The 18,454-nt window shown below is 40.7% G+C and overlaps 1 protein-coding gene across 50 annotated transcripts in view; it reads right to left on the bottom strand.

The window, feature by feature from the left end:
* Window positions 1-18,454, bottom strand: part of ARPP21 (cAMP regulated phosphoprotein 21) — a 187,208-nt gene that overhangs the window by 38,391 nt on the left and 130,363 nt on the right. For 49 of the 50 annotated variants that reach the window (XM_004939497.4, XM_015281705.4, XM_040696063.2 and 46 more), the window contains 4 exons: window positions 15,675-15,905; window positions 10,602-10,771; window positions 8,386-8,490; window positions 5,790-6,053 (listed from right to left, as the gene is read on the bottom strand). In XM_004939497.4, the coding sequence (XP_004939554.1) occupies window positions 5,790-6,053; window positions 8,386-8,490; window positions 10,602-10,771; window positions 15,675-15,905 (770 nt within the window). The remainder of the gene's footprint in view (window positions 1-5,789; window positions 6,054-8,385; window positions 8,491-10,601; window positions 10,772-15,674; window positions 15,906-18,454) is intronic. The other variant, XM_046929692.1, reaches the window with a different exon arrangement.

The raw sequence follows: 18,454 nt of genomic DNA, 5'->3' as shown, positions 1-18,454 counted from the left end.
AGTTCACTGGGACCTAATACATTTGTTATACACTCCATTTAGAAGCTTATCAGAGTGTAATCTATCATCCTGAAAAATGTTAGTGGTAGGAGCACTGGGTAAAAAAATCATTTAATTTATAAAGATTGATGGATGAATTTGCTAGTAATCACACACAAGCTGAAAAGAAGAGATCAGGCATTAAAAGAATGGCTTGGTGTAAAATATAAACATGAATATAATAGGTCTTTGGTGACTGAGGGGTCTGAAGGATCCATTTTCATTTATCTTGAGTACATCAATACTTCAGTAGTTGAGACAAGTTATTTGTTCTTTCAGATATTACATTAGTGAACAGTGAAATTAGAGGAACTGGAAGTAAATACTGCTTACGCTGTCCACTCAGACCGTCCTGAATTTTTCAGTTTTTCATTACATCAGCGTTACTAACATCTTGCTTATGTTCTCTCCAAATAAATACCTTACATTTCTGTTGAAGCCTACTGAAAAGTCAACTTATTTTTTAATTACTTTCCCATGTGAATACACAGTCTAAACCAGAACCTTTAGCAAGTATAATGTATTTTAGCAAGTATAGCATATGTCATTTACAGAACTGAAAAGTTTTTACTACCTTAACAAGTAGATCAACACAGCTATACGGTTATCCTAAAAAAGCTCACACATCTGAGAGCATAATCTAAGATGATGCTGTCTTTTCTAGCCTAAAGACTTTACTCCGTTGCCTTAGTTGTTGATGTGGTAAAAACATCCCCTCTCTATAATAATTATCCTTAAAATGTTTGACAAGTGATCATTTCCATTGGACACATTCTTATTCTGAAGGTGAATCCCCTCTTTGTTTGGATGCTCACCATTAATACACATCTCCGTTTACTTTTTTTAATTTAACTTAATCTTCAATGGGACTGGGCACATTGCTTCAAAGACACCCATGGCATGAACTGCCATCATTTTTCCTCCTTTCATTATGCTATGTGTCTATGTGACGGGCAGTGACTCAACACAGCACTGGCTTTCTGCTTTGTTCCATCCACATACAGTTCAAAAACCCTTTGTTAGTCTGGGTCTCTCAGACTATTCTCTAACAGCTTCCTTTAAATTATTAGGTACATTGCTTATTTTCTTGTTGTAGGAATACAATTCCACACTTCTTTTACTTTCCTAGCTTATCTCCCTACTGACTCACAGCTTGATTCTGCCAACTCATAGGCAATGCTGATATTCAATTAGGTTTGAATTAACACCTTCACCCAGATGATTAGTGATGCTGGCACTACTGCTAATGGCAGCTACCATTACCTATAATTGGAGAAAAGACAACAGAAACCACAATAATGTCTTGAAGCATGGAGGAACATTTCTTTCCAGTATAGTTACTGACTGGGCTGCATCTTTCATTAAGCATTTCTCTCTTCCCTCCGTCCAACATAACAGCTGCAAGAATAGTAACAAAAAATAATGGCCTGTGTGCAACACCTGCAGGCATTTCCACTAACATGATTATATCCGATCATAAAGACCCACCCACATGTAGGAATTCTGCCTTCAAATTGACTCCCAACGTTTTTTCATGTCACCTACAGGAGCCACGCTATGAATAAAGGTTTTGCCTTACAGTAGCTACAGAGTCTCTAGGAGTTGGGATTCTGAAAAGAGCCGGCTCAAATTAATGATGACAAAATTAATTCAGGTAAAAAGTCCTTCGACCTGTATTGCTTCTCTCAGCCTCTCCAAGAATTCATACTATCTCACTTTTAGATATCATTTTGCCAGTACAACTTTCCCAAAGAGCTAGAGGTAGAAGTAACTTAAATGAGTGTATGCCTTGTCATTATCACAGTATTTACAGTTTTTTCCCATTTCTTCCTTTGCAGAGGCAGAAACAAGCAGCAAACGTTGAGCAATGACATGTACCAATGACAGAACGCTTCCGAAAAGTAATATGGGCTCTTATTGGAAGCGCTTGAGCCACTAAGTGCTACAGAAGAATCATCAGACAGAGAAGAAAATTGAGAAAGTGAAGATGATTGCTATTTGTGATACAGATAGCAAATAGGAATTTGCTGCTAAAAGTCTCTTTCAGCAAACACAGACTAAGGGTTTTTTTTGCCAGCTGGCTGAACAAAGACAGATTGCTATTTTCAGGTTATTAAATCATGACTTGGTTGTTAAACTGAAGAACAGCTGTAAGGAAAGATGCAGCATAAGATGTATAAGGGGTCCTCTCATCACTTCTTAGGCAAGCTCTTCCAAACTCAAGTCTGCTTCTGCTTTCATATGCAATCTCAGAGTGTGGCTGTACAGCCATATTTACTTGAACTTTGATACAAAAGCTAATAATAAAAAACAGTACCTTTGGGTTTGTAGGCTTGGAGAGCTTTTCTTGTTTCTCCTTTCAGCTCACAAAGGAAAGGCTCATACTCACAGTACTTCTACCCAAATTATTGTTGCTCTCGTTTTCCAACAACAGCACAGAGGGCTCCATAGCCAAACTACTAGAACCTTATAAGCAATGCATTTATGGGAACTAATTGGCCATTAGAGTCAAGCCTCCTTTTTACCGGTATAAATCCAAAAGAAACATTCAAGACATAAAAGTGCTTTTACATTGATTGCTTTGCATTGATTAATGCATCACAATGTTTGCATGCATTACTACCTCTATTACTCTTTTTGTTTTTAAGACTCTCTCAGACTACCTGACTTGGCATCTGAAACCAGCCTAGCGTTGCATCTAAGTCCAAAACAGTAATAAGGGATTCAGACTGGGAGGAAGCCAGTGCCACAGTCAAGTTGAGCTGTGAGTGGGGAAGGGCAACATAGTGTAGCTGCCCTGCCCAGCAAACTGAACTGGTAGGGCTGGTAAGGGCACTTGAAATGGAGGAACTACTATTTCCAAAGGCTTTGCTTAGCTTTCTGTAAAAGAGAGCCCCTATTTGCCCTACGCATGCCATGAGCAGCACACAAATCACCATGCCATATTCTACATCAGGATTTCCCATCTGTGTATTCTAATGCAAAAAAGCTGCTGCCCTGCCTCCGTCCCCAGCAGACCAAGACCACTGTACTTTCACAATATGCAGGCACGGGCAGCAGGGCCTGACCTGTACATGCCCTTTTCCACACAGGTATCTGAAAAAGATGGACTTTTTGGAACAATGACAGTTTGGAGATGGTGTGCATGTGCAACAGACACAGAGGAAGTTGACAGCTCTGAGATTCACACCTTTGTACCCCTTTGTGGGGACGAATAATTCCTAGAGGAAATAATGAAAGTTGCTGCAAACCCAGAAGATATTTCTTCTGCCTTCAATAACTCTCTAATGTATTATGTACCACATTTGAGGTATGGACAGAGATAGCAGCCATTAGACACGCTGTTAGCACAGTACTGGTCCTACACTAGCCTACAGATAAAAAGGCAGCTCCTCCTTACATCTCCTTTCAGAGAGTTTCTGCCTCACCACTAGCAATAGAGCAAGTATTAATAATGAGAGAATACAGCTTCACAAAGAGACATTAGCCTGGGTGAAAATCCTGCACCCAGTTTACCCATCACCAGGTTGAGGTCTCACCACTCAGCCCTCAGATGACCAATGCATGATGATGTTCAGCAAGTGGCTGTGAAGTAAGCTCAAAAAAATATAAACATTGGTAAGATCCCCTGTCAGTCTTCTTTTCTTCGCAATGAACAGTCTCAGGTCTCAGCCTTTCCTCATGAGGGAAGTCCTCCAGACCCCTCACCATTTTTGTAGCCCTCCGCTGGACTCTCTCTAGAAGTTCCCTGTCGTTCTTGAACTGAGGAGCCCAGAACTGGACACAGTATTCCAGGTGTGGCCTCACCAGGGTAGAGAGAGTAGAAAGGGAGAAGCAGCTCCCTCGAACTGCTGTCCACATTCTTTTTAATGCACCCCAGGATACCATTGGCCTTCTTGGCCACAAGGGCACACTGCTGACTTGTCCACCAGGACTCCTAGGTACTTCTCCACAGTGCTGCCTTCTAGTAGGTCAGCCCCTAACCTGTACTGATGCATGCAGTTACTCCTCCCCAGGTATAGGACCCTACACTTGTTCTCGTTGAACCTCATCAGGTCCCTCTCTGCCCAACTGTCCAGCCTGCCCAAGTCTCACTGAATGGCAGCACAGCCTTCTGGTGTGTCAACTACTCCTCCAAGCTTTGTATCATCAGCAAACTTGAGGGTGGACTCTACCCCTTCATCCAGGTTATTGATGAAGATGTTGAACAAGACTGGACCCAGTACCAAACCTTGGGGAACACCACTAGTGTTAAAAGCCTTGCTGACATCAAGGTAGACAACATCCACTGCTTTCTCCGCCTTTACTCAGGTGGTCATGACATCACAGGGGACTACCATATTGGCCAAGCATGATTTCCCCCTGATGAATCCATGTTGCTATTCCTGATAACCTTCTTTTCTTCCACTTGCTTGGAGATGACATCCAGAATAAGCTGTTCCATATTTGCCATGAGTGCTGCAGAGGCACTCGAGTGATGTGGGTCACCAGAAGTGTTGTGAGGCTTGGCTAAATGGTGCTTGAAAGCACTGAAGACACCAGGAGTTACATGTGAGGAAAGACTGCTGGACAGCCCCTGCTTATTCACCTATAAAAACACAGCCTGGACTGGGTGAGGAATGCGTTAGGGGATTCTGCTTTTCAGGACATCTTTTCATCTCGCAACTTAGAAAAAAAAATCTACATTTGACAAACACTGAAATCCTTTCCTAGCAGTCTTTTCCATTAAAAAAAAAAAAAAGCTGCTGTTTTAAATTTGAGCTCCTAAATATTATTTTTCATAGGCCCTTTCTCAGAAGAATGGGTGTAGGGCTTATAACTACAGGTACAAGAGATGTCACGGTCCTCTGTGGGATGTGAGCATCAGTATTTCATTTCATTTTTTTTGTTAATTAGTGAGGCACTAGATCTTTAGCCCACTTAAAGTACTATAACAGCACAAATTCTTCAGTAATATGGCAACGTGGAATTGTAATAATGAAGACAGTTATGGATTTTTGGTAGGAAGTTAAAAGCAAAGAAACACTAGAATTTAAATTCCTTTTGCACTAAAAAAAGTAATGAGCTTTTTTACTTTATTTTTTGAATACTTTCTTCAAAAAGTTAAAAAAAAAAAAACAGGAGACATAGTATTAATAATTTGATTTGAACTCTACTTTAAAACTGTATCTATAATTGGATAAGAAATTTGCCTCTTTCAAGTGTATGCCTTGATAACAGGCCAGAAAGTCATCTGTGCATTTTACTTGACAGGAATCACTTTCAATATTCTGTAAAGGTACCCAGGAGACAAGTAGAGATGTTTGGTAGTGAACAGAAAAACATTATCAGTCTTCAAGAAGACAGTAAAAAGTACTGATCTGTGACATCTCACACGTTCAAGTCAATTAAATATGATTAACAACTACCTGGGCTGGTGTATATGTTGCTCTTTATATATATAGGGAAAAAGGACTATGGACATTTACTTACCCTCCTCCTTCATATTCATCTGCAGATGTGTCCTGTAGCTCAAACATACGTTCAGAAAATAGTTTGGGGATAAGGAAGGAATTGCTGAAACCCTGGAAACGATAGAGGCTTTGCAAGTTTCCTGCTGCCTGACAATTTGCTAAACCTTTACCAAGGCAGGAAAAAAAAGTCAAAATAAAAAACAAGAACCTGGAGAATATTTTTTAATATCGTCTTCCTGATTTTACAATGAGCACCATGCCACACTGGCAACAGAAAGAAGAGAAGGTTCTGCCTACCTGAGCAGGTGGTGGTGGCTGTTGCACAAAGCCCTGGGGTGGCGGTGGCGGCTGCAGCACTTGCTGGGACACTGGTGGACCTGAACCTGTAAAGCCTCCTGGGGGAAGCTGTTGAGTTGGGGAAGCCATGATGTAACCCGTCTGCTGGGCAGGCTGCTGTAGAATGGGTGACGGGTAGACAGGACCAGAAGGCGATTCAGGGTTGTCTCCAGATGACTGACGACTTAAGCTCATCTGGTTAAACTGGGTGGTCATGTCATCTCGCTGCAGGGCAAAAGTCAGTAGAAAACGATGTAGACATGATGTCTGCAGTAGATGTTTAAGCAAATCAGCAAAACAAAATAGGTTCAAACAGAGCATGAGGGGAAAAGGAGTTGCTCAGCTTAAGTAAGTGCCAAACTTTGCAGAGATATCTAGAAAAAATGGAGGCAATTAAAATGAAAATGACTATAAATGCTTTGACAAAGGCTGCAAGGTGGTTGGCATAGCCTAACACGAAAGCCAATTATTTTGGCTTTTACCCTCCCCATGTCCTTTTTTTCCCCCCTAAATGTCAGTGAACTTTACAGTGTTCAGAAGATGACATTTTCAATAAAAAGGGCATGAAAGTAACTTTATGATGAATACCTTTTCGCCAAACACAAAATTCCTCATCCAAAGACATGGTGGTAATTTCACCTGTGTTTCAAAATGATCCCAACAGGAATTCAGTAGAATTCAGGTGCAGATCTTTTCCTTTTTGGACCGTTTTGATAATCCAAGGTTGCAAGCATAGAGAAGGTAAAAAAGCTAAGCCTTTGGTTCTTATTTCAAGACTTACAATTCAGTGTTGAAAAGAAACAAGTGCTTTATTTGACTGCAGAGAGGAAAAAAGTCTATGGTAGGATGAACATACCACGTTAAGTCAATGGACCTGGGCCTTGTTACATGCTGGTAATGATAGAAGAATTCTAGACAGTATCTGTTCAGTCTTGCAAAAAGATTCATTGAAAATCAGCTCTCGAGTTTATTCCATGAAGGTCAAAGATTTATAAATGTGGATCTATGCATCTTCATTTGTGCCCAGATTACAAGACTTTTAAATATTCAAGATTAAAGTGTATTCTATATAGTAATACACCCCTCATAAAACTACCTCGTGTGCTAATATGCAGATTTCTTATTTACCCCCTCAGGGATGGGGAATAAGCAATGCAAAAATCATTTATATTTAAAATATCAATTTCCTTTTATAAATGGACTGTCTTTGATTATGTTGACATTCCTGTGGTGTTTACTCTCTAAAGCCATCCTGCAGAATGTATTTACCCGCAGGAAACTTCAAAATAGAAAAACATGGCTTTTTGTGGTGAGCATGGCAACAAGCATTCGCTCCACAGACTCACCCTTCTACTTCTGCAAGAGGATACTATGGGCAATCATTTTAAACATCCTTGTCCAGACCTTCAGGAGGCATAAGAAAGATTACTATTACCTTTAGTGGCACTCTGCATCCATATTCAGACGCATAAGTGGTCTATCTGAAGTTATTTCTTTGAAAAGGTGGATATTTGTTACCTGGATGGCAAATGACTATAAACAAATGCAATGAGAAACTGTATTGCGCCTGGAATGCCTTTGGATTTGCACAACAATTTACACACTGTGCATACAACGCACATGAAATAGACAAATTTCCTATTTGATAGAACTAACAATTTCATGAAGAAGGGGAAGTTTCCCTATTAAGATGGACAATCTTGGCTTTTTATTTTTTAGTGGTTATCGCTAGAATAATCTGAGATGCATGGGAGATACTTTTCAAGGAAATTATCACTGAGATATCCAACTTCTGTTCAGCACCAGACACGTTTTCTCATCCTTTAAGTGGTACTGTTCATCTACCAGGCATTAGGAATACTATTCTAGCTGCAAGGATCCATTCAGCTTTGTTTTCATCTTCTACTATAACCAGGTGACATCTCTACCTTGAGAAAAATCGGTCATAAACAAGATTACCAGGGAAAATAACAAGAAAAAAAAGATCTTGCAGTGCCTCTTAAAATGTCAGCTTTGTTTTACAACAGTATAATCTTAGCCCTGTAAGCACCAACCCAGATGCAGACTCCAGAAGTGCACTCTGTTTATTTTTATTATACATGGGCCATTAGTGTTTAGCGGTGATGCATGATAGTATCACACCTTTGGCAGCTGGCTCACCAATACTGTTTTTTATTTGCTCTGGTATGATCAGGGAATAAATCAGATTTAATATACTGATTTAACATACTGATAAAATAAAATATAAGGATTTCCTAGAGGCCTCTTCTCCAACTGTGGGCAGAAAAAGGGGATAATATCCAGATCTCAAATACCCATTTCCTTGAGGCTCCACTAACTAGGTAGATCGCCCTGCTCCAAACTTCACTGGCCAGGCTGGAACCAGTGGGGACATTCTTATAAAATGCTTGTCAGTGCCCAAAAACGTTAAGGCCGAGAGGGATTTAGTTGGAGCTCTCATGGGGGAAGCCCCTCGCAGTCCTCCCCAGATGCTCTTGAGCATACTCATACTCACACACCCGACTTCAAGGAAAGAAAATACAAAAGTCTTTGGTACCACAGAAAACTGTTGCGTTGGAGAGACTGGCAGGAGGTGCTGGGGAGGATAAGAAACTGCTGGATATTGGACTGACTGAGAAGATGGCTGCATTGCCTGAACAGGCTGCAAAATAAACACAGTGAAAGACAGTAAATACAACCCACTTAGAAAAAGAGATAACAACAAGAACAAACTCTGTTTCTGAGAACAAAGGTCTCAAACACAGCTCTGAAAATGCAGGTGACTCATCGCCAGAAGAGAACAAGAGGTCAGGTACTGTGATTTTAGTCCTCATTTTAGCTTTCCACAAACAATTCTTTAGTACAAAATTTTCTCCTTATTTTCTTATATTTGATGGCTGCTAGATTAACTAAAGCCACAGCTACACCTTCTTATTACGGATGTGAAGCAAAGCCAAATTATAATTTTACATTTAATTTACAGAGATAAAATGGAAGAGCAGCACAGTGTAAGTTTACATTTGGATTTTGCCGATAATGACCGATTTAACTCAGTGTGTCATAGGCAAAGGAATGATTGTAAAGCTGCTTTGGCAGAACATAATAGCTAGAAAAATTAGCAAAAAACAGGCTGCAAATTAATGACAGAGACAGGTCTGTCAGCTCAGAGCAGATGTTTATCTAAGTGAAAGAACGATTTCTACAGCACTGTTGCCTTGGAACAGCTTTACTACTACTTTTATTTTAATCTCTTGTTGAACTCCACTCTTACAGAGGTTTGGAACCACCACCTTCTATAACTGCTGAGACCAAATGAAGGAAAGAGCCACAAACATGAGTGCAAGCACAGTAACATCAAAGCAACTGCAGTGAATTTGAACGCCTCTCAGGATAACCTGGGATGAATCTGTGCCAAATTATAACAACACAAAAAGTACAGTAGATCTTGGCTGCTCGTAGAGCAAGTAAGATATCAGATCCTTGCTGGAGTAATTCCCTTTGTCTGCCCTGCAGTCCACCCTGAGTGAACGGACATGCAGTGTGCAGTTTGAACCAGACCCAAGGTCTGCTGCCTGTGCTTAGCCATCACTGGCCATGTGCCATGGCCATTCAGGGTCCAGGGAGATGAAGTACCATGGCACTAAGCCTAAACTCTGCTGCTGTTCCCCTCTACTGCTGCAGCTCCAGAGCTTCTAGCTCAGAGTGGGGCCATGGCCAGAGTATGGGGCAAGGGCAGAAGATGACTCGGGGTCTTTCTGGTAGGGTAGGGCTGCAAGAGAGCTACCTACAGCACAGGCCTAATGTAACTTGAATGGCAGAGTTAGCAGGACCCCAAGTCGTACTTGAATTTTTGAACTCAACCCCTCTGCTGCAGAAAGGGACAGGAAAAGGTCCAAAGCTGTTCACACAGCATCAGGATAATTTTGTGCGTGATGGGCCAGAGCCACAGAGAAAGCACAGGACCCTTGAAGATTCACGAAGTAGTAATGTTTTCAAATTTTGCAGTTCAAATTCTCCACCTTCTCCTCTCACACTATCATTCTGGTTGGGTTCCAGTTCTGCCCTCAGCTTGGCAGACTATACCTCAGGAATGGTGGTGATGAAAATCTCCAAGTCTATTTGGTCTGTGTAAATATTCTGCATATGGCATACCTAAGCTGCATGCCTCAACTCTCATATCAAAAGAGGAGAAATCCATAATGAGAATAGTACTCTAAAATTTTTTTGCGGTCTATTAGCATTGGGGGATCAAATTTACTAAGTGTAGCTGCTAGTGTAGTATAAGCCTACACATGGATAAAAATAGAGAAAATGTGGAGAGTAATTAAATACTAGGAAGGAGAAACCATTAATATACATTCGCCTTTATTTTCAAAGCCACGGAAAGGTGGCTGGCAGAGAGTCAATATAGATCTGTGCTCCCACGCCTCCGCTCTCAGCAATTTGTACTGAACTACAGATTACACTAGTCTGAAAATGAATGCTTCAGCTTCTATTTGCACGGCAATTTTTCCAGAAGAAATTTAAAGACTATATAGACATACACCAACTAGCTTAATAGTCCTTTTCAAAATGAAACCATCCTTTAGATGGAATTTGAAAGGGAACTTTCTTTCTCCAGCTGTTTCATCCACATTGGAAATACACAGTTTTCTTCAAAAGAAAAGAACAGAAAGCATTTTGTCTAGTTGCACCCTTCCCTCCCCAAGTCCTTTGGTTATCCTCCATATCCCTGAGACCTTTGTTTCTTTGTCCAATGGCCACCACATTTACCTGTGTGACAAGGTGACTTGCCATTTGCTGCTGAGGCTGTTGAACCTGCTGAGGCTGCTGGGATGAAGGCTGTTGCTGAGACTGTCCCACCATCTGGCTCCTCATTGTCGGCTGGCTGCTGGGAGGATTGTATATTGCCGGTGTCCCATCAGGATTTACAAAGGGTTGACCTGAAACAAAACAAACTTCCTTTGCTGAACATTTTAAAAAAATGACTGTTTTCTGTATGAAATCACACAAGCTTGCTCCACCTGATCACTAATTGACCCACTACAACAGTAAAGTGATTGTTTTTCTCATTACATTATCAGCCATCTATTTTTTTTTTGCAGGCAAGGCAGATAACTGATATTTGTTTTGGCAGTACTAACCCCCAAGGAGTGAGTAAAAGGTTGCCATGACTATAAGATGATTCAGGTGCTTTGGTTACTGGAAGTCGTTCAGTGATGAATCAATTAGTACTAAGACTAAACTCTGGAACAAACACTGAAAGCAGAGGATAGTCATGTACATTTTACATCTGTACAATGGAGGTTAAATCATAGAATGGCTTGGGTTGAAAAGGACCATAGTGATCATCTAGTTTCAACCCCCCTGCTACTTGCCAACCACTAGACCAGGCTGCCCAGAGCCACATCCAGTCTGGCCTTGAATGCCTCCAGGGATGGGGCATCCACAACCTCCTTGGGCAACCTGTTCCAGTGTGTCACCACCCTCTGTGTGAAAAACTTCCTCCTCATATCTAACCTAAACCTCCCATCTCAGTTTAAGACCATTCCCCCTTGTCCTATCACTATCCACCCTCATGGATGCAACTGTAAAATGTATGCAACCATTCCTGACACACCATACTTCCCAGATATACATGAAAAAAACCTTTGTTACTAACCTATTTACATACTGCAGTAACAGCGCTGTTCTTTAGAGAGTGGTGCCCTACTACAGGATGCAACCCGGAAGGTTGTCAGGGAGGAAATAGTTAATATGTCTATGAAAATCTCTTATATAAGACAAAAATTCTAGCCCAATTTTTACTAAAGGCAGAAGGTGGTACGTACATAACAATGCATAAGACGCTGAACTCTTTTTTGCTTCAGATATTAAATATATATATATATTAAAAAATTATCCTTGCCCAAGTCATTGCTTTACAAAAGAAATGGTTTTCCTCTGCAGCCATTATTTTTCCATGACCTCAGTTCTCTTCACTTCTAACAAAAATTCATAAATCAAATTAATTACATATGTTTACATAAGAAAAAAATAAATTTTAGGCACAATGCGATAACAATGGACGTAGGAAAGTGAAGCAGGAATATCTGAGATAAAACAGGAGATCTGGAGGAATGTGGTGACTCTGAGCAAGTGAAATAAAGCGCTTGTGTTTTTTATACCTCCTCTGGCACAGGTAGTGCCTCTGCCTATTCCACCTACTCATCGCTCGGTGCTTTTTTGTTCCTTCCTCTTACTATTGTGATCAGAACCACATGAGAAGAGCCAGATGAAGAAACCTTGCCTTCCTTCCCTCACCAAAGTATGAGCATTTTCTGGATTAAGTCATATTCACAGTGGGAAAGTTAGGCAAAGATCAAAGAAAGTGAAAGGGAGGCATGGGTCAGTTGTGTGCATTAGGTGGTTTCTTGATTGCTGCTGTGAAGATCCTGAGTGAAAATGGCATGGAGAGAAACATTAGTGGCTTTTTTTCCTCCTTAACTTGGGAGTGTCAGGCTGCAGAATTATTTTAGAGACTGGAGAAGGCCACAATAATACTAATGTGCAGCATTTAACAATTAATCGTGTCCAGCTGGTGTCTCCTCATAGATTTGGAAGATTCAAGGCCCACCAAAGAAGAAGTGGTAGTGACAGGGGAAGTTCAGTTAAATGTGATCTTCTTATGAATCAACTGACTTTGCTGGCAAATAACACAGCACAAAACTGCAAAGAATGAACATGTGTAACAGAAATGCCACAGACCGCTGTCCAAAGGGAAAACCACTATGGAAGAGGCTTACAGAGAAAATGAATCCAAAAAGCAGTAAGTGGGCTACTGGGAACTGGACTGGGTGAGCATGGTAACAGGCTCGTGAAGCATGTGCCAGGCACTTGCTTCTTTAAGCCTTCTTTAAGGCTTCATTTGTAGTGGCTCAGTGAAGGTTGACAGGACCAAAAGAGAAAAGGTCTGGAAATGTTTATAAAGATATAAAAAAGACCTTTTAAGAAGAAATTCTGAAATAGGTAATGAAAAGGAGAGGTCAGATGCCAACATGGAAGATGTATGTAAGTTATGAACTGCGGCCTTAATAGAAAGGCAAAGATTGCGATGCCATCTGAAGGAGTAAGAAATAAATGTAACTGCTCTTAAATTGTGAAAGGGATTAACTCAGAGAACATGTTAAGAGGAATCCTTTAAAGGGTAAAGCAGACTGGTGAGGCAGGTGAAATGGAGAGTAAAAGAACACAGCTGCATAAACAGTCCCTACCCAAAGCAAGTCGGAAGCTTCTCTATCTGGGGAAGAAGACGGCTGAACTGGAGAGGTTGAAAGAAACTGTGAATATGTAAAAGCGTGAGTTGCCAACACCTGAGAAGGAGTTGAGCAGTGTAATGAGAGCAGGGAGTTGCTGACAGCATCTGTGGATGCCATTAGAGGCTTGCAGTCAGTGACTACGTAGTGTGAAAGGAAGCAAAGATCTTAAAGGACACAGTGTTAGGATCAAAAGAGAGAAGACAGGAAGTAACCACTTTCTAAAAGGAGAATAAAGAACTAAAGAATGATGTTACATAGAGAAAGAATCTATTCATTACAGGAAACAAAGCTCTTTTTGCCTTTTCTTTAAACTGTCTTCTCTTCATCTATGTTTCTGACAGCATCCATCACTTTGATAGTCGAGCACAGCATCCAGCAATCTCTATGCCTCCTCCCTATGGAGCCTCTTTTGTAACATTACTGTAATAAGATGCAAAGATTTTGAATCCAAAGAGTGGAAAATTTGTAGCATGTATTTTGCTGCATGTTAAAAACACAGCAGACACTACAGTACAGACTGGCTTCCAGCACAGGTAACAGTGTGAAGCTATACATCTGAATCAGTAATTTCAGTCCTTGTAAGAATCTGCTACTTCCATTTCCTTTAGTGTGCATATATTTATTTACAGATAAGCTACAGAAATAAACCACGCAGATTAGGAAAAAAAATAGAGGAAAGAATTAGGCATGCAAAAAAAACCACTCATTCTGTGAATGTTAAACATACAATAGACATGAAACTCTTGGTTATGCCCCTGCAGACAACGAGGCACACCAAAGGGAAGACCAGGCACTCTGATCTAGTGGAAGCACTGACGGGCATTATGCCTGTGGCAGACACAGACTCCCTAGGTACCAAGGAAAAAACATGAGCTGGCTGATGCAAACGGCTGAACTGCCAAAGCAGATGCAGGATATGTTTCTCTTAAACACCTCTGATGGCTTGCAAGTGTGGTAAGCTGCAACCTTTACCCTTGCTGTAGCCAGGAATGGGTACAACCTCTGAGCCAACGGTTCAACTGGAGGCAGCAGTGATTCCTTCCACTTGTTTCAGAACTAGCATTTGAATTATAGATGGGCTTCTGCCTAGGCCTGATGAGTTTTGTATGAAAGCACACAAAATACCTTTGTCTGCATCGTCCAAGAAATTCTCACGTTGCAGACAGTACTCCCAACTTCCAGCACAATGGAAATAGTTAAGTTCATAAACATGGGTTCTGTAATAATACCTACCTTCCATTCAGTTCTCTCCCATAATTTGACTTGTTAAGAAATGTTTAAAAACTCCATTTGTGCTGCCAAAATTAGGCTCTCATATCAAGAATATCATAACTAAAAAACAACCACACAAACATTAAAAGCTTTGGAAAAGTCAGCATATGCACAGGTTAATAAGTCAGCTCTGTCTGGAAAGAACTTAGCACATTTGAACCTGAACAAGAACTCCTCCCTGATCACACATATGCTGATAGATACTCATTATCTCCAGATATTTCTACCTCCATATGCCCAAGTAGAGCTTGGTTTGCCAGTTTTTCAAGAATGCTTTTCTTAAATGAACTGTCATTTTTTTCTCAATTCCATTCTAACTCAACATTATTAATAGTGGACTCACGGATCAGCTCTACATATTTGCACCCAAAGACTGGAACGCAGAGGTGTAATATACATAAAGCACTGGTTATAAGTAATAATCCCCAAACGAAAGGCTTTTGAATGCTCCATTGAGGACTTTGAAAAAGATGTTTTGGAGTTCAACTCTGAGCTCCGTGTTTAATGGAAAATTCAGTGCACTGTATGCTTTGTTATTTTAATACCAGCATAACTCAGCTAAGGATGACAGCACAGCTAGTCACGGTCACTGAAACAGTGCAAATCACTGAAGAAGCATCACAGTCTCAACCTCCCCGAACCTTTTTAATGCTGTCAGTAATAATACTGTGGGGAGTAATAGCGTAACATTATCTTGGCTTCATCTGGACCAAGGGGGGAACAAATTGCCTTAAACTTTCAGCAAGCACTAAAGTTCAAGCTGAGTGGCTTCTAAAATGCTTGGATGACAGCAAGTGCCTAGTTAAAACTGCAGTTCTAGGTGCCAGAACAACACAGAATCGAGATTACAACTTTTTTCACAAAACTCTGTGCTTACATACAATTGCTAATCACATAGCTCACATAAGAAAACTAACTCTGCAGCACTATTTCAAATGCTTTTTGAAATAGTGAAACTATTTCAAAATAGCTTTTTGAACTTCTATTAGTAAGTACAACCTACAGAACTTTGAGCATCGTATTTTACTCGTACCATACCTCAGCATGCTGGATATGGAAGAGTATCTTTCCCTACTAAAGTTAGTGGGCCCTCAGAGGATTCACAGCCAAGGAGTGCCAGGATTTCATAAGATGAATACCCTGCCCAAGACTGCATGAACATTATGTTTTGCATTACTTCCCACCAGAAAATCTCTCCACAAACAAGAATTGTGCTGACTTCCCAGGCGACACGAGTAACACTGAAACGCACCTGGCAGGAGTGCACCAGACTGACCTGTGTGTGGGTTGAGCAGAATACTGCCAGGAGGTATCCCTGCAGCTTCAAGTGGAAGAATGATATAGCTGGTGTTGCTGGGAGCCACCTGGCCACTCATCCCATTCTCAGGGTAGGACACGCTACCCGAATTGCTGGCCGTCAACCCGGGGACAAGAGGTGCACTTTGGAGAGGCTGATGTATTCGTGACAGGGATCCTGAGGAGCCAGCACTGCTGGAAGACTCTGAGCCTAAAAAAGAGACAGAACCACAGTTATGAAGGACCCAGGCTCCCACCAGACATGTCACATACACAGGGACAAACATAAGCAGTAGTCCATGCCCAGCTGGCAGGAATAGGGTTTTGTTTTCCCTCCCCATTGAGCTCAGTATTGAGATTAATTTCTAGAATTCAGAAGTTTCAAATTCAACCAGTTAAGCCAAATGTACTAACGTGCATCTGTGACTGGGAGGAGAGGAGCTTCATTCTTTTAAAAACTGTATGTAATTTTCAAACTTCAGAGATTTTACTTGCATACTGGTTTCCTCCTAAGACATCACACAAGCATCCTGTTATCTAACAAACACGGTGTCTTTCCACAGATTGCTGTGGATTGTTGTGTAAAAGCTGATGCAAACTTTTCTTCTCCAAACCCCATCTCCATGTGGTAGCTAGGCAGCTACAACAGAAACAGTTCTCTTATACGAGCTGTGCACTACTTGCCATTGGCAGGACCCTTAAATCTGCTTCTCCAATATCTAATCAAGGAAGTTGTAGCGATGTCAGAAGACTTTTTTTTGTTGTTGTTTTTTTACATTTCTACAAATACACTCCAAAGTTGTCTTAACGTACTTGTTATTTATATCTCTCTGTGCATACTGAGGCTAGAAACATACAGATTATTCCTGCAGGGACAGTTCTATTTATTTGATTATTTAATATCTCCACATTTCCACAGTTGCAGAGATACTCTTGGAGATCACCCTCAGCAAGCTACAAGAGACACCTGGCATCTTCCTACTAAATGTAAATGCAGATACAGGAGTTCTATTTTCCTTCTGCAGGTCCTTTTCTGCATTTCTCTGACCATTCTGTGTGCATTTCATACTGCTTACTTGAGTTCTCACTTTACTTTCTCCTCTATTCTGCCACCCGTGGAATTCAGTGGGTTAGAGAGCTACTTGGAGATTCCGGACAAGATTCCAGAGCAATCCCCCAGTCTGTTATTACTTCTAAGCCTATAAATACTATCAAACCTAAGTTCAAACTCTTCACATGTAGTGCTATTCTGAAGAAGCAACATTAGCATAAAAGAAGATTGCGGCTATGACATTCATTATTTTTCCCTCCTTTTCAGCTGCTTTTATGTCAGAATCACAGATTGATCTTTACCAGCATCTGAATGTTAGAAGCCAAAGGACTGTAACGAATTCAGATGTACCCATCAAATGGAAGGCAGAAGCAGGAGGACAATCTTTGAAGCTATCACCATGTGTTGGCTGAGAAAAGAGCTATGAAACTTCCTTCTTCCTTAAAAGATCCCAGACCTGCACTCCTACGTCAGCAGATCAAGTTGGTGATTGCAAAAGAATGCAAAGAACAAACCAAGTTGGGTATTTTCTTAATATTTTCCAAAATAATCCAGAAATTACCACCTAACCTCTTTTGCCACAATTTATCTTGTACCATAATAATCTATTTTAAATTTTCCCCTCATTACAACTTCTTATCAGTTTAAGTCTGGATATATTAAGCCAAATAAATCCCAAAACTAATGTTTGGAAATTAACACCAATTAATCTTGTCTTTGTAGCTCTGATTAGCTGTTCTCACGGTTTCTAAATTTGGAATAAGAAATCACCACAGAATGAATGAATTCAGTACTGTAACGAATGACAAAAAAAAAAAAAGAGAGAATCTGACTTTATTCAGACTCCCATTAAGAGATGCCTTCCTAAAGTCGTCTGAAAGGATCTCTGACTAGATGAGATTTTTGCACCCATTATACAACCCAGTGTCTTTTTTTCAGTATGTAATGCTGGCTACTTCTAGATTCCTCAGTAATTTTTTTGCTGCTTCACAGCTGATATAATAGTAACCTTCACATTCTCATCATTTTCCATTAGCATATCTTAAAGTGTTCTGAGAGATTCAGCAGTTCAAAGAGCAGTGAAAGAGAATGAGACAAAAATCACCACAAAATCTTAATAGCTTAATTTTCAGGGGGAGCGTGTGGAGGTACCGTTAGTTTCCCAATGTTCTGAGCAGTAGTGGGTAACACAACACATTTTGCTTTATTTTCTTCAGGTTAGTATTAAGTATTTGATTAATTTAAGCCTCTCTGCTCAACTCATCTTGTGAGTCTGTGGTAAATTTTCCCTTTCTTATCAAATGGACTCAAGTTCTACCCACTACTTGCTCCAGCTGGTGTTTTGTAGGAGCAGTAGAATCATAGACATAGAACCATAGAATCGATAAGGTTGGAAAAGACCCACAGGATCACCCAGTCCAACCATTCACCCTTCACCAATGGTTCTCGCTAAACCATGTCCCTCAACACAACATCCAAACATTCTTTGAACACCACCAGGGTCGGTGATTCCACCACCTCTCTGGGCAGCCCATTCCAGTGCCTGATCACCCTTTCAGAGAAGTAGTATTTCCTAACGTCCAGCCTGAATCTTCCCTGGCGCAGCTTGAAGCCATTCCCTCTAGTCCTATCACAGATCACATGAGAGAAGAGGCCGACCCCCAGCTCACTACAACCTCCCTTCAGGTAGTTATAGAGAGCAATAAGGT

Source organism: Gallus gallus, chromosome 2 (genome assembly GCF_016699485.2).
Source record: "Gallus gallus isolate bGalGal1 chromosome 2, bGalGal1.mat.broiler.GRCg7b, whole genome shotgun sequence".
NCBI classification, from domain to species: domain Eukaryota; kingdom Metazoa; phylum Chordata; class Aves; order Galliformes; family Phasianidae; genus Gallus; species Gallus gallus.
The sequence above is the reverse complement of the archived record's forward strand: the minus strand, read 5'-3'. Positions and strand labels throughout refer to the sequence as shown.